We start from the raw sequence: 17,262 nt of genomic DNA, 5'->3' as shown, positions 1-17,262 counted from the left end.
TGTTTTGGAAAATGTAGGGGGTAATGCACTCTCAGGGGGATGTAACACGAACAGCCATGTTTCTGGTACCGAGACCAGCTCTAACGCAATGCGAGGTATGTCAGGTTCCAAGCAATCGATTGTGTTGGGGGACTTTCTAGTCAGAAGTACAGACAGACAGTTCTGAGACCAACAGCAAGAAATCAGAATGGTGTATTGCCTCCCAGTGCAAGGATCAAGGATGTCTCAGAGAGACTGCAGAATATTCTCAAAGGGGAGTGGGACCAGCAAGAGGTTGTTGTACATATTGGAACTAACGACATAGCAAGAGAAAAGGATGATATTCGGAGGGGAGAATATAGGAAGTTAGACAGGAATTTAGAAAAGACGTCCTCGAGGGTAGTAACATCAGATTACTCTCGGTGTTACGAGCTAGTGAGGGTAGGATGATAGAGCAGATGAATGAATGGCTGAGGAGCTGGTGAAGGGGGAAGGGTTCACTTTTTTGGATCATTTGAATCTCTTCTGGGATAGAAGTGACTTGTATATGAAGGATGGAGTGCACCTGAATTGGAAGGGGACTAATATGCTGGCAGGGAGAGTTGCTAGAGGTGCTCGGGAGGATTTAAACTAGTAAGGTGGGGGGGTGGAACCCAGGGAGATAGTGAGGAAAGAGATCAATCTGAGATTAGTACAGTTGGGAAACGGACCAAACAGTCAGGGAAGGCAGGGACAAAGCAGAGAACAATGTAAATTAAGTTGCATTTATATCAATGTGAGAGGTCAAACAGATGAACTCAGGGCATGGTTAGGAGCATGGCACTGGGATATCATGGCAATTACAGAAACAAGGCTCAGGGATGGACAGGACTGGCAGCTTAATGTTCCAGGATACAAATGCTACAGAAAGGACAGAAAGGGAGGCAAGAGAGAAAGAGGTGTGGTGTTTTTGGTAAGGGATAGCATTACAACTGTACTTAGGGAGGATATTCCTGAAAATACATCCAGGGAAGTTATTTGGATGGAACTGAGAAACAAGAAAGGGATGACCACCTTGTTTGGATTGTACTATAGCCCCCCCAGAGCAGACAGTGGGAAATTGAGAAACAAATTCGTAAGGAGATTGAGTTATCTGTAGGAATAATAGCGTAGTAATGGTAGGGGATTTTAACTTTCCAAACATAATCTGGGACTGCCATAGTTTTAAGGTTTAGATGGAAAGGAATTTGTTAAGTGTGTACAAGGAAATTTTCTGATTTAGTACGTGAATGTACCTACTAGAGAAGATCCGAAACTTGACCTACCCTTGAATAAAAGACAGGGCAAGCAACCATAACTCTATTAGTTTTAAAGTAGTAAGATGTAAAAGTTAAAGTTCTAAATTGGAGGAAGGCTAATTATTCAGCAAGAACTTTCAAAAGCTGATTTGGTGCAGATGTTTGCAGGTAAACGGATGGCTGGAAACTGGGGAAGCCTTTAAAAATGAGATATCGAGAGTCCAGAGACAATATGTTCCAGTTAGAGTGAAAGGAAATGCTGGTAGTTGTAGGGAATGCTGGATGACAAGAGTCAAGAAAAAGAAGGAAGCATATGCCAGGTACAGACAGGATGGATCGAATGAATCCTTAGAAGAGTATAAAGGCAGTAGGAATATACTTAAGAGGGAGATCAGGAGAGCAAAAAGGGGACATGAGATAGCTTTGGCAAATGGGGTTAAGGAGAATCCAAAGGGATTTTATAAATACATTAAGGCCAAAAGGAGAACGAGGGAGAGAATAGGGCCCCTCAAAGTTGAGCAAGGCAGCCTATGTGTGGAACTGCAAGAAATGGGGGAAGATACTAAACAAGTATTTTGCATCAGTGTTTACTGTAGAGAGGGATATGGAAGGTACAGAATGTGGGGAAATATTTGGTGACATCTTGAAAAATGCCCATATTACACAGGAGGATGTCTTAAAACGCATTAAGGTGAATAAATCCGCAGGACCTGATCAGGTGTACCCATCGAACTCTGTGGAAAACTAGGGAAGCGATTGCTGGGCCCCTTGCTGAGATATTTGGATCATCGATACTCACAGGTGAGGTGCCGGAAGACTGGAAGTTGGTTAATGTGGTGCCCCTATTTAAGAAATATGGTAAGGAAAAGCCAGGGAACTATTGACCGGTGAGCCTGACATCAGTGGTGGGCAAGTTGTTGGAGGAAATCCTGAGGAACAGGATATACATGTATTTGATTCAGCAATGATGTATTACAGATAGTCACTATGGTTTTGTGCATGGGAAATCATTCCTCACAAACTTGATTGAGTTTTTTGAAATAACAAAAAGGATTGATGAGGGCAGAACGGTGGACTTGATCTATTGGGACTTCTGTAAGGCATTCGACAAATTTTCTCATAGTGGACTGGTTAGCAAGGTTAGATCAAGTGGAATACATGGAGAAACAGCCATTTGGATGCAGAACTGGCTCAAAGGAAGAAGACAGAGGGTGGTGACGGAGGATTGTCTTTCAGAATGGAGGCCTGTGACCAGCAGTGTGCCACAAGGATCGGTGCTGGGTCCACTGCTTTTTGTCATTTATATAAATGATTTGGATGTGAACAGAGGAGATATAGTTAGTACGTTTGCAGATGACACCAAATTTGGAGGTGTAGTGGACAGTGAAGACGGTTACCTCTGAGTACTACATGCTAGAATTACAAACTGAAGCCACCTAACCTTCTGACACCCATTTTGAGAAGGTGTTTCAAATATTTCATGTGATTTTCTTTTTTAAACCCCCAACATTACAGATGAGACCAAAATTGGAGATGTAGTGAACAGCGATGAAGGTTACCTCAGATTACAACAGGATATTGATTAGTAGGGCTAATGGGCCAAGGAGTGGCAGATGGAGTTTTATTTAGATAAATGTAAGGTGCTGCACTTTGTAAATGCAAATCAGGGCAGGATTTATACATGTAATGGTCAGGTTCTGGGGAGTGTTTCAAAGACCTGGGTAATGTTCTCCCACCTTGGCAGATGGTGGAATTTGAATTCAATAACAATCTGGAAATAAGAGTTTAATGATGACCATGAAATCATTGCCGATTGTCAGGAAAATCCCATCTGGTTCACTAATATCCTTTCGGGAAGGAAACTGTCATTCTTACCTGAACTGACCAACATGTGACTCCACACCCATAGCAACGTGGCCGACTCTTAACTGACCTCTGGAAAATTAGGGATGGGCCAGCTCATGATGCCCATATCCCATGAATGAATTAAAAAAAATACTTGTTGCTTCATTCCCAATTGGGGCCCCCTCTACTTTCACTGAAGTCATTCTTTTCTGGTTTCCCCAGTTCATTGATGAGCCAAGGCAAAAAAATACACAAAGACTACAATACACACAGAGCATTCAGTCTAATCTATTGTTCACAGCATTTACACAGTGGATCAGAGGTTAGCACTGCTGTCTCACCGTACTAGAGACCCGGGTTCAATTCCAGTCTCAGGCAGCTGTCTGTGTGACATTTGCACTTTCTGCCCGTGTCTGCATGGGTTTTCTCTGGGTGCTCTGGTTTCCTCTCACAATCCAAAGATGCGGAGGTTAGGTATATCGGCCATGCTAAATTACTTATAGTGCTCAGGGATGTGTAAGTTAGGTGGAGTTGTCAGGGTATGGATCTGTGTAGGTTACTTTTCGGATAGTTAGTGTGGACTTGTTGGGCCGAATGGTCTGTTTCCACACTGTAGGGATTCTATGAGTGTTGCTGAACAATGAGACCTGAAAGTGCAGGTTCATAGTTCCTTGAAATTGGAGTGTCGGGTAGATAGGATAGTGAAAGTGTTTGGTATGCTTTCCTTTATTGGTCAGAGTATTGAATACAGGCGTTGGGAGGTCATGTTGTGGCTGTACAAGACATTAATTAGGCCACTTTTGGAATAGGCAATTCTGGTCTCCCTCCTATAGGAAGGATGATGTGAAACTTGAAAGCATTCAGAACAGATTTACAAGGATATTGCCAGCATTGGAGGGTTTGAGCTATGGGGAGAGGCTGAATAGGTTGGGGCTGTTTTCCCTGGAGCGTCGGAGGCTGAGGGGTGAGCTTATAGAGGTTTACAAAATTATGAGGGGCATGGATAGGGTAAATAGGCAAAGTCTTTTCCCTGAGGTCGGGCAGTCCAGAACTAGAGGGCATAGGTTTAGGGTGAGAGGGGAAAGATATAAAAGAGACCTAAGGAGCAACTTTTTCACACAGAGGGTGGTACAGGTATGGAATGAGCTGCCAGAGGAAGTGGTGGAGGCTGGTACAATTGCAACATTTAAAAGGCATTTGGATGGATATATGAATAGGAAGGGTTTGGAGGGATATGGGTTAAGTGCTGGCAGGTGGGACTAGATTGGGTTGGGATATCTGGTCGGCATGGACGAGTTGTACCGAAGGGTCTGTTTTCATGCTGTACATCTCTATGACTATAATTGAGTACAATGCCCAAGCTGTATTCGCAAAACTACAAGGAAAGTAAATTAAAATGTGGAACTATGGCTGGAATTCTACAGAATATTTAGATTTGTGAGGTGAGGTGGGGAGGCTGAAAAAACCATGGGAGAAGGCATTGGATGGTGTACCTGACACCCTCCAGCTGCCATCTCATGTTTCCAGCAGTTGGAAATATAGCATGGCAGCAGATCGGCCTGTTCAGAGCTCAATTCAGTTAATTAAATGAAAATTAAAAACTGCTTCTGCTGCCATTGTTTTCGCCCCAGTTAAATGTAACAGACTGCCTCTGGCTTCCAGGGACAGGGGTGTCTTTTGTCCTGTGCACCCTTTGGCCCAAGAAGATATCTGCCCTACTGGCCTGTACAAACCACCCCCAGCAGCAGGGCCTCTCTGACTAGTCCCAGAGTTCCCAGGCTCCTTTTAGCTTACTTTGAGGGGCACATTCACCCGTACCGACTTCCTCCAGGGATAGGCTCAGCATTGGCCACCACTTCCTGTAGCATTACTGAGGTTGCTGATTGGGCAGGTAGCTCTCCTTACTCAGCAACAGGGCAACAATTGATTCCTCAGTCTCATTTTCCCCCTTCCCCCCCCACCCGGCCTCAATATCGCTCCTGGTGTTAAGACACCCGCCATTGCCAAATTCCAGTCTATACCTTTCAGAAAAGGAATGGCCGACAGCAATACGATATCACAACTGAATCATGTAAAACCACTATCTGGGATTTTACATTAAACAACAAACTTAACTAAATCAAGAAAATAATATTCTGTTACTCCACTGAAGGTTGAAAGTGGAATTAATCCATCTCCTTATGCAGGATTTATTTGTGCTCTCCTGTGTGTAACTAATGTTGCATTCAAGGTTATTTCATTCCTGCGAGGAATGAACTAATTCTACTTCAAGCACTCGCTCAGTAGGAAGAATGCAGTCAGGTAGAATGCAGCCAGGTGCAAAGCAAATCTCTCCCTGCTCTGCACCATGCTTCAGTCCCAACTGCAGGAAACAACTTGTACCTACTGCACTAATAATGACACCTTTTCATTCCTCACAGCACCCAAGTCAAATATAAGGAAGTGTTTGTCTGTTTTAATCCATACCCATCACAACATGGAGTGTGACTACCGCTAAACACCTGCCACATTGTGGAATTTGTTTTTCACTAATTACCCGCAAAAAACATTCAGAAAAATAGTTATGTTTAAATGTTGAGTTAAAAAGAATCAGTGTACTAAATCTAAAATTGTAGGGCTTTGGGGCAAGATGCTAATAAAGGCATAACTTTAAAATATTAAGCAATTTATTCGTCCGTTTTAGGAATTGAAAAATACCTCATACTTGTTGTGATAGAAAATCTTTCATCACTTTATTATTGAGAATATGGGAAAGATAGAAAAATCTAGGAAGACAGTATGTCATTGCAGGTCAGTTAGCTCACTGGTGTGCAATACAAAGGAACTCCAACAACATGAGTTCAATTCTCACACCAGCTGAGACTACCATAAAGTTCCCACCTTCTCAACCTCTCCCCTCACCTGAGGCATGATGACCCTCAGGTTAAACCACCATCAGTTGTCTTTCTCTGATGAGAGAATAGCCTTGTGGCCCTCTGGGACAATGACAACTTTATGTCATTCTGTCCAGGTTATGAAAGGCTGTCAGGCACTGCAAAAACTGAGGCTAAGAAGGGAGAGATGTTGTAGATGATCAAATGGTATGTGATCTTTATTATGTTACAAATAGAAATTTGCATTGGCTTTCACCCCAAGGTCACATTTAATCAATTAAGTGCTTTTGAAGTGTAGTCACTTGTATGAACCTGAGGAGGCAATTTGCATATGTCAAGATTCCAACAAACAGCGATATGGTAACCACCAAATAATCAGCTTTTTGTGAAGTTGACTGAGGGAGAAATATTGGCCAGGACACCAAAGATAATCCCCCTGGTCTTCTCTGAAGTAGTTTTTGGGATTTTGTACAATCACTCAGGAGGGCAGACATTGCACATGTTCAATACACTGTACATTCAAGCACAGTACCTTCAACAGCTCAGCACTGGAGTTCCAGCCGTTAAAATCACACAGATTCCTTATATAACTCCAGTTACAACTGCATTGTGTATCAATAAAGATCATATTCCTCACAGAAAGTTACAATTTTGCTTTGGTGGTGATTGCAACATCAAGCTTTACAACACTTAGCAGATTCTAATGACAGCGATTGAGGTTTACTCCATTATCTTTCGTTTGTAAACTATTCACAATTATTTACAACAGGGAGAAGTGAAAAAGTTCTGAACTTTTGCAAGTCAATTATAAACATTTAATTTATTTTCAAACTGTAGCTTGCGTTCTACAAAAGTTACAAGTTAAAAAACATTATGAGCTTCAGTCATACAGAAAATAATAAATCCAGCAAATCCAAAAAGATAACTAGTTTTAAAAAGGACTTAAACGTATGCATCTTCTGAGCAATTTCTGGTTCTCAGCCTTTTTTCTAGTCATATCCAGCAGGTGGCAGAGTAAAACAAAGAAAAGGCTGGTTACTTACAGGAGTGCTGCCATCAGAAAGTGTGTTCATGCTGATAGAGGTGCTCATTTTTCCCGAAGATAGGGAAGGTGGTGATGGGCTCCGTTTCTCCATGCTGCTCTGCCGGATGGGCTCTTGACGCTGCATGTATTCACGCCATGCTCGCTGAATGCTGTATTTTTCAAATACAAATACAAATATTATTACATGAACTGTACTGAAAGCATAAGGAGAGATTAGGAGAATTCCTCAGAAGCTTGGAAAAATAAATAGTTAAGACAGATTTTAAAAGAGAGTAGATGCATATAGCCACAGGCGACAATTTGTTTACAAATTCTGTGTAAACCAGAAGCATAATAATTTGCTATGGATCTAATGAGAAATAAAAAGAATTCTAATGCCAGTTACTGCCTTATGAATCTTTTTCAACATGAGACATAGTGACACATGGTTGCACATCAATTATTTCACTCACAGATGTAATCTATCACCAATTTTCTGTGCCGTGTGCAGGCACATTATTGCTGTTGCTCTGAAGACACGTTTATCCACATTCTTATTTACAATTGCCCATACAGCTTTGCCCCACCCAATGCTATTTCTGCAGATTCTTTATTGTCTGCAGCATGCTCCTGTTCCCCATTCCAGGGTGCCCTCCACAAATTGCAACCATTGTCTAATGCTTCTATTTCCCTCTGACCCCTTACCCCAATCTTCACTATTCTTATGCCCTTTATCTCTTCTGCAAATCTTTCCGTCACTTAATCTCTTCCTATTTTTGCAATTATATTTCACCCTACACTCTTGTGTCTACCTATAACTTCTAATTGTCTCCTTTTCAATTTATTCTTATTCATGGAATGAGGTCATCACTGGTTGGGCCAGCTTTTATTACCTGTCCCTATTTGTGCTTGAGAAGGTGGGGGTGAGCTACTGTCCTGAATCACTCCAGCCCATTTGGTGTAGGTTCACCAACAAAGGCAGTATTTTGACTCAGTGGCATCGGGGAAAGGTCAATATATTTCCAAGTCAGGGTGGTGGTATGATTTTGAGGGGAACTTACAAATGGTGGCACTCCCAAGTATATATGTACCGTTGTTCTTTGAGATGGAAGTGGTTGTGGGTATGGAAAATGCTGTCAAAGGAGCCTTGGTGAATTTCTCCAAAATATCTCTACAGTGTGAAAGCAGGCCATTTGGTCCATCGAGTCCAAACCGACCCTCTCCAACCCAGATCCATCCCCCTACCCTATCCCTGTACGCCTGCATTTCCTATGACTAATCCACCTAATCTATTTGTCCCTGGATAGTATGGGCAATATGGCATGGCCAATCCACCTACCTGTACATATCTGGACTGTGGGAGGAAACCCACACAGACACAGGGAGAAGATGCAAACTCTGCACTGACAGTCGCCCAAAGGCGGAATCAAACCCAGGATCATGGCACTTGAGGCAGCAATGCTAACCACTGAGTTCTAAGTATACCTTATTGATGGTACACACCACTACTACTGCTAAGCTTCAGTGGTTAACTGATGGTATTTGAAAATGTGATGCTCATCAAGTTTGCCCTGGATGGTGTCAAACTTCTTGAGTGCTGTTAGGGCTGCACTCATCCAGGCAAGTGAGGAGTATTCTATCACATTCTTACTTGTGTCTTGTAGATGGTGGGCAGGCTTTTGGGAGTCAGGACGTGAGTGTTATTTGCTGCAAGATTCCTGGTCTCTGACCTTTTCTTAGAGCTACAGCTTTTATGTGGCGAGCTCAGTTCAGTTTCTGGCTAATGTTAACCCCCAGGATATTGAAAGTGAGGATACAGTGCTGCTAATGCCATTGACTATCAAGAGGTGATGTTTAGATTCTCTCTCTGGAGATAATCACTGTCTGGGCACGTGTGTGGCATGAATGTTACTTGCCACTTATCAGCCCGAATTTGGATATTTTTCAGATTTTGCTGCATTTGATCATAGACCGCTTCAGTATCTGAAAAGTTGTGAATAGTGCTGAACATCAAGCAATCATCAGCAAACATCCCAACTCTAACCACATGATTGAGGGAAAGTCATTGATGAAGCAGCCGAAAATGGTTGGGCCTAGGCTATTACCCTGAGGAATTCCTGCAGAGATGTCCTGGTGTTGAGATGACTCACATCCAACAAAAATGGCCCATCTTCCTTTGTGCCAGGTATGACTCCAACCAGCAGAGAGTTTGCCTCTTGATACCCATTGATTCCAGTTTTGCTAGGGCTCCTGATGCCACACTCTGTTGAATGCAACCTTCATGTCAAGGGCTGTCACTCTCACCTCCTCTCTGGCATTCAGGTCTTTTGTCCATGTTTATACCATGGCTATAATAATACCATGGAGCTGAGTGACTGCCTCAAATTCCACATGCAATTAAAATATGAGCACAGGGGGATCCAAGATGGCGGCATCCTGTTAGGATCGCGTTTGCTGGGCTCCGTGCTGCAACACTGACCCGACAGAGCCAGGACCCATCCCAAACACTTTACTGTGAATAAAAACACAGTAAAGGAGCTAGAAACCTGAAAAAAACCTACTTACCTTTGTCCTTGCAGCTGGAGAATGCCGATGAAAGGAGGAGGCTCGCCTGGGGCCGGATCTATGGCCTAGCCCTCTGAAGCAGCGGGCTTGCTTACTCACCAGACCCTGGTTGAGGAGCTGGCCAAATCTCACAAGGTCCTGGGGAGGCAGATCCAGGAAAAGAATCGAGGAGAAGCTGTCTCCTGTATCTGGTATCCTGCAAGAACTGGGGAAAAGGACTGATGAGCTCAGGGGTGGAGGCAGAGAATGATTCCTCCAAGAGCCGGATTGAAGCGCTGAAAACACAGGTCCACGGTCTGTTGGATCTGGCAGATGATCTCGCAAACAGGGGCAGAAGAAAGAACCTGCACGTTGTTGGCATACTGGAGGGAGTGGAAGGTGAGCGAACAGTGGAGTTCTTTAAGCAGTGGTTCCTGAAGTTTCTTGGTTTGGAGGTTGAGAAGGGAGGGATAATAATTGAAAGAGAAATCAAGGTACGATAGCCAGGTGCAGATCAGCGCCCACGCCCTGTCCTGGTGAGATTTGATCATTATCCTTTCAAAGCCAGGGGAGAGACCCATGGGTGGAGCTCCAGAGTCATATTTTTCCAAGACTTCTCGGCGGCTATGGTCCAGGAAATGAAGTCCTATGGTGGTGTCAAGAGGAGATTGAGAGAGCTTGGGGTCCAGTATTCTTTAAGATATCCAGCAGTGCTTCGGATCAATCATAATGGATCCATACATTTGTTCGACTCACCAGAGAAAGTGAAGAACTTTGTGGACACGTTGACTGAAGACGAATGGCCGAACAGGTGTCGAGAACAGAGCTGCTCAGGTTTGCTCTTCTTTAAAAAGGTCTTAGTGGGGTCATCTTTCTGGTGTAAGCTGCGTGAAATGATGTCCAAGAATGGATAGAGTGTTTCTCTTTAAACTCTAAGTTATGTTAAAGGATGGGTGACATATTTATCTAAATGGTGCGAGAGAAGGTTATGGCTAAGGATGTGTTTTACCACTAAGAAGTCGTGCAGCTGGAATATTAGGGGGAGTCATTCACTTGTCAAGAGGAAGAAGGTACTTTCCAGCCTCAAAAGGGAGAGGCTGGATGTTGTCTTATTACAAACACACTTGGATGATGCAGAGCATTTGAAGCTGCAACAGAATGGGTATGACCAGTTTTATTTTTCATCTTTCAATATGAGAAGAGGAGGATGGCCATTTTATTTAGAAAAAAATCTCCCATTTAAGTTATGAGAGTGCATTAAAGACACACACTGGAGATTTGTAATCCTTAAAGGTTTGACACATAGGGAAGAATATGGGATCTTAAATGTTTACTGTCCCCCAGCCCGCCCCCTTAAATTCTTGACGGACGTGCTTTCTAGACTGGTTAACCTTGCATTTCAACATATCATTGTAGGAGGGGATTTCAATTGTCTAATAGACCCTACATTAGACGGATTGCCCAAAGGCCCGCCGATATCTTCTTTGCAATCTAAACAATGAAGGGATCTGTGTGCTGAATTGAGGTTGGTAGATGTTTGGAGGCACATTCACCCTACTGGCAGGGACTTCACCTTCTTTTCGAACCCACATAAATGCAATACCAGGATTGATCTTTTTCTGACCCCCGCAGTACATCTGGGCTCGGTGCCGTCATGTATAATTGGCAACATCACAATTTCCGATCACGCCCCAGTGTATTTAATGGGTAAGAGTAAGGATACTGTGGTAGGCTTGAGGCACTGGTGACTGGACCCCTTCATCCTCAAGGATAGTCAATCTTATTGACTGAGTTCAGAGCTTTTTTAGATATTAATTCAGGCTCAGCCAGTAGCCCATCCATCTTTGGGAAACAGCTAAAGTCTATGCTGGGGGGGTCAGTTATTTCTTATTCAGCCAGTAAGAAGCAACAGATGGGGGAGCAGCAACGCTTGCTCGAGGTGTGTCAGAAAGTAGCTGAAAAGGCATACTTTGACAGGCACTCACTGGTTAAATTGCAGAGGATCACAGTGCTTCGGTCTACATTGAACTCCATGCTCACACAGATGCCAAGCGGGAGTTTACATTTGCAAGTTAAAGGCTGTTTGAGCATGGGGAAATGCCAGGCAAGTACCTAGCATATCTTGCTAGGAAATAAAGTGCCCCCCCAGGCCATTACCTCAATCAGAGAGGACACTGGAGATTTGACCTATGATTCTAAAAGGATTAATGCAGCGTTCTAGAAATTTTACTCTAAATTATAACAATCTGAAAGCCATGACAGAGGGCGAGTTAGGATGAAGTCTTTTTTTAAGAATTTGGACCTTCCAGGAGTGACCCCTGAACAACAGTGTCTCCTCAATGGCTCATTGTCAGAGTAAGTGATGCAGGAGGTTGTGAGGCAGCTCCAGAATGAAAAGGTGCCAGGTCCTGACAGGGTTACCAGTGAGCTCGAAAAGGAATTTATAAATATATTATCAGGGTCGATGCTTGCTAAGTTTAATGACTCACACAGTCGTGGTTTCCTCCCTCCCACCATCACTAAGAGAGGCAAACATCTCTCTTTCATAAAAAAGGAAGGCCCTGGAGGATTGTGGTTCCTATAGACCCATTTCACTCCAGAATGTCAACTTCAAAATCCTATCCAAGACTCTGGCATTTAGGCTCAAAACTGTACTGCCCTCCAACATTAAGGAGGAGCAGACAAGATTCACAAAAGGTGGCCGATTGAAAGATAGTGTCAGGAGATTACTTAACATGATCCAAGTATGTCAACAGCGATCGGTGCAGGGTTTAGTGATCTCCTTAGATACAGAAAAGGCATTTGACAGGGCCGAGTGACCATCTCTTTTTTCATACTTCGAGCGGTTTGGCCTGGGAGAGACTTTCATCAGGTGGGTGGACGTTTTGTATAGTGTTCCTCTTGCCATGGTCCTCACCAATGATGTACAATCAAGCAATTTTAATATTTGTAGGGGCAGTCGACAAGGCTGTCCCTTGTCACTATTGCTTTTCACACTGGTGATCGAACCATTGGCAGAGGCAATACCCAGGGATCCCAATACAACTGTATCAGAAGTGGGGACGAAGTTACGTAAGATCGCACTGTATGCAGATGATGTTTAGATTAGATTAGATTAGATTACTTACAGTGTGGAAACAGGCCCTGCGGCCCAACAAGTTCACACTGCCCCGCCGAAGCACAACCCACCCATACCCCTACATTTACCCCTTACCTAACACTACGGGCAATTTAGCATGGCCAATTCACCTGACATGTTCTTGTCTTCTTATCAAACCCAACAGTCTCAGTGCCACACCTGATACAATGCATCAATCTATTTGGTGGCTTCTCAGGTGATAAGATCAATTTTGCGAAGTCAAAGGCCATGCCCATGGGTGGTCTCCCAGAGTGCCTGATCTTGAGGGCAGATCTCAGTTCCCCTTTAGATGGTTGCAGGAGGGCTTTCTCTATTTTGGTATATTTATTACTCCCCTTTTTGATCAACTGTTTAAAGCCAATTTTGACCATTTATTTGGCAGAATCAAGCAGGACCTTTGTAAATGGGAGGCGTTTCTGATCTCTTGGTTAGGTCAGATAGCCCTCATTTAAATGAACATTCGGCCCCGCCTGTTGTATCCTATGCGAAAGCTTCCTCTGCTTTTTATTAAGCAAATATTTAGAAGACTGTAGGGCTGGTTTAGTTCTTTTATCTGGTATGGCAAGCGGCCTCTAATTAAACTGACTAAACTGCAGTTACCTTATAGACTGGGAGGAGTGGGCCTCCCAGATATCAAAAACTATCAGTTAAGATCATTGCTATCTTGCGTGAATGATAGGGCCCAAGGGGACCCTCACTCACTTTGGGTGGACATCGAAACATCTCAGGCAAGATGCCTCCTTATTAGCCTGTTGTTCTTAGACAAATGAGAACAGTTAAGGAATATTGCCATACCCCAATAGTCATCAATACTGTCAAGGCGTGGATGGCACTGCGTCAGAGTGAGGGTAATATTGCCAAAACATCATTTTTGACATCAGCAAGGGATGATTGACGCTAGGTTTAAACTATGGTTAGCTAGGGGCGATCTTGCCTGGGTGATTTATTCAAAGGGGACAGAGTGATGTCCTTTGACCAGTTGGCTCGGAAATATGAATTGCCCAGTAGGGACCTCTTTCATTTCTTTCAAATTAAAAACTTCATACAAAAAGAGACCACACTTCTAGCTGATCTTTATTGGTCCATCATGGAGAAGAGGGTGCTGAGTGCTGAGGGTACATTATCTGTCAGCAACGCTTATCATTTATTGGTAGAGGGTCCCTCGGACAAGACCAAATGGCTCTGTAAGGTATGGGAGAGGGAGATGGATGTTGAGATCTCTTCTGAAATATGAGATAATATCTGGGAAAATGCAAGAAGGATCTCGATTTGCAACAGGATCCACGCCTTGCAATTTAAGATTCTCCACACGGTCTCGCTAAATTTAAAGTGGGAGCATCTCCAATGTGTCCTAAATGCAAAGTGAGCATGGGCACGCTTATTCATTGTCTTTGGGCCTGCCACAGACTGCGGGCATGCTGGAGTGCTGTGGTAGGAGAAATAGAGAAGGCTTTGGGGACGGAGGTGCTGAGGAGCTGAATGTTGGGCAGCTCACCACCTCTTTTGCTTCCTTCTACCCTGCCGTGGGCTGTTTTCCTCCTGGAATGAATGAGATGCAAGAATTAAGGAGTACAGCGACTTTTGACACAGGTGGGGAGATGGTCCTGAGTAGGTAACACAGAGGACATGCAAGATTTATGGTGTCAGGAGTGAATACAAATTCAGCCCTGATATTTTCAATCTATTCTAAATCCTTATCACTATTATTTTAACATTTTCCAATCCTAGCCCCACCTGTATTCTGTTCTCAACCTTTACTTGTCAACATTCTTTCAGATACACAATAATAAATGTTGGTTAAAGCTTTCTATAACTAACTCCTGGTGAACAGTTCCCAAAAGTCCAAAGACTAATTTACTGACCACAGCAAGAAGTTATTTGTCCTCCGATAAGGTGCTTGAATCGGTGAATTGTTAGGTAGTCTTGTCGGGTACTTTAGTTCATTTGGAAGTCAATTCTATTTAATCTTGTTCACTGGCATTTGCTCGAAGTCCAATGGTATAACTTTAATGATTGAGTTTACTCAGATTAGGGAAAAATATTCCAAAAAAGTAAACTGACCATGCAATGGACCAGCTTTCCTGGAAAATAGCTGAAAGATCTACCGTGATCTTCATCTTGTTAAAGCATATAATTTAAATGGGCATAGTTTATACTGAATATTTCACCAGATACGCACAAATGACATTTAATGACATTTCTTCTGGCTCATTATTTTACCCCTTTCTCTGTTTATTCTTCCTAGCTTTTCACTGGTACATGAGCAGCTTTCTTTGTAAAACAAACTGAGTTGTTATCTCTGATTTGTTACCCATGCCACATGGTAGCGAGGCAAGGAATCAGGAGAGAGAGCAGTTGAACACCTGGCAACAGGGATGGTGCAGAAGGCAGGGCTGCAGATATCTGGATAACTGAGGTTCATTCTGGGGTAGGTGGGACCTCTACAAACGGGATGGTTTACACGTGAACCAGAGGGGTACCAATATCCTGGGTGGCACGGTGGCTCAGTGGTTAGCACTGCTACCTCACAGCACCAGGGTCCTAGGGTTGATTCCAGCCTCAGGTGACTGTCTGTGTGGAGTTTGCACATTCTCCCCATGTCTGCACTGGTTTCCTCCCACAGTCCAAAGATGTGCAGGTCAGGTGAACTGGCCATGCTAAATTGCCCACAGTGTTAGGTGCATTAGTCAGAGGGAAATGGATCTGGGTGGGTTACTCTTCAGAGGGTCAGTGTGGATTGGTTGGGCTGAAGGGACTGTTTCCACACTGTAGGGAATCTAATTTAATTTGCTAAAGCTTTTCAGGCAGGTTTAAACTAATTCAGCTGGGGGATGGGAAACTGAATTTTAGCTCCAGTATACAGGAGGTTGAGAGTAGTGAGGTCGTAAATAAGGTTTCAAGGTCGCAAGGGAGCACCAGCAAGCGAAAAGTTGGTTTGAAGTGTGCCTGTTTCAACACCAGGAGTATACAGAATAAGGTGGGTGAACTTGCAGCATGGGTTGGTATCTAGGACTTTGACGTTGTGGCTATTTCGGAGACATGGATAGAGCAGGGACAGGAATGATTGTTGCAGGTTCCAGGGTTTAGATGATTCAGTAAGAACAGGGAAGGTATTAAAAGAGGGGAAGATGTGGCATTGTGAGTCAATGACAGCATTATGGTGGCAGAAAGGACATTTGATGAGGACTCATCTACTAAGGTAGTATGGGCTAAGGTTAGAAACAGGAAAGGAGAGGTCACCCTGTTGGGAGTTTTCTCTAGGCCTCTGAAAAGTTCTAGATATAGAGGAAAGGATTGCAAAGACTATTCTGGATAGGAGCGAAAGTAACAGGGTTATGGGGACTATAACTTTCCAAATATTGTCTAGAAATACTATAGTTCAAAATGCCGAAATGCTGATTTTTCTGCTCCTTGGATGCTGCCTGATCTGCTGTGCTTTTCCAGCACCACATTCTTGACACTAATATCCTAGTAAATCTCCTCTGAACCCTTTCCAAAGCTTTTACATCCTTCCTATAATGCAGTGATCAGAACTGTACGCAATGCTCCAAGTGCGGCCGCACCAGAGTTTTGTACAGCTGCAGCATGACCTCATGGTTCCGAAACTCAATGCCTCTACCAATAAAAGCTAATACACTGTATGCCTTCTAACAACCCAATCAACCTGGGGTGGCAACTTTGAGGATCTATGTACATGGACACCAAGTTCTCTCTGCTCATCTACACTACCAAGAGTCTTACCATTCGTTCAGTACTCTGCATTCCTGTTACTCCTTCCAAAGTGAATCACCTCACACTTTTCTGCATTAAACTCCATTTGCCACCTCTCAGCCCAGCTCTGCATCTTATCTATGTCTCTCTGTAATCTACAGCATCCTTTGTCACTATCCACAACTCTACCAACCTTAGTGTCATCTGCAAATTTACTAATCCATCTTTCTACGCCCTCATTCAAGGTCCTTGATAAAAATGACAAACAGCAGTTGGCCCAAAACACATCCTTGCGGTACACCATTAGTAACTGAACTCCAGGATGAACATTTCTATTCAACCGCGACCGTCTGTCTTCTTTCAGCTAGCCAATTTCTGACCCAAACCGCTAAATCGTCCTCAATCCCAATTCTTCTGTATTTTGTGCAGTCATCTACTATGGGGAACGACTTCTCATATTCAACTTGCTTTCTCGCTTCACAGATACTACCCAACCTACTGAGCTTCTCCAGCATTTTCTGTTTTTATTTCAGATCTTCTGCATCTGCAGCACTTTGCTTTGATTCCAGAAATTTCATGATTGGACGCTGCCCAACTCAATCCTTATGGCAGGATTCCTACTAGAATATCTAACTCAGCCAGATGTTTAGACTGATGGGGTGAATCCAACTAATTCTTCAGTGATTTTTGGTCCTCAGTATATTAGAGCATATTAATCCTGGCTGGCACTGATTGCACTAAACATTGAGGAAAAAAAGAACAAAATGGTTAAACAAAAAAAAACTTGCATATAAAAGAAATTATGACTACTATTGAAAGAAATTTTGAAAAGTTATTCCAACTGTCACTCCAATACAATAATACTTAAAG

General features: G+C 43.3%; 1 protein-coding gene across 1 annotated transcript in view; it reads right to left on the bottom strand.

The window, feature by feature from the left end:
* The window catches only part of schip1 (schwannomin interacting protein 1), an 809,528-nt gene that overhangs the window by 619,042 nt on the left and 173,224 nt on the right, over positions 1-17,262 (bottom strand). Inside the window, exon 4 of the mRNA XM_043702129.1 lies at positions 7,018-7,168. Within this exon, the coding sequence (XP_043558064.1) occupies positions 7,018-7,168 (151 nt within the window). The remainder of the gene's footprint in view (positions 1-7,017; positions 7,169-17,262) is intronic.

Source organism: Chiloscyllium plagiosum, chromosome 13 (assembly GCF_004010195.1).
Source record: "Chiloscyllium plagiosum isolate BGI_BamShark_2017 chromosome 13, ASM401019v2, whole genome shotgun sequence".
Lineage (NCBI taxonomy): Eukaryota > Metazoa > Chordata > Chondrichthyes > Orectolobiformes > Hemiscylliidae > Chiloscyllium > Chiloscyllium plagiosum.
Note: the sequence above shows the minus strand (reverse complement) of the source record. Positions and strands in the feature narration are given on the sequence as shown.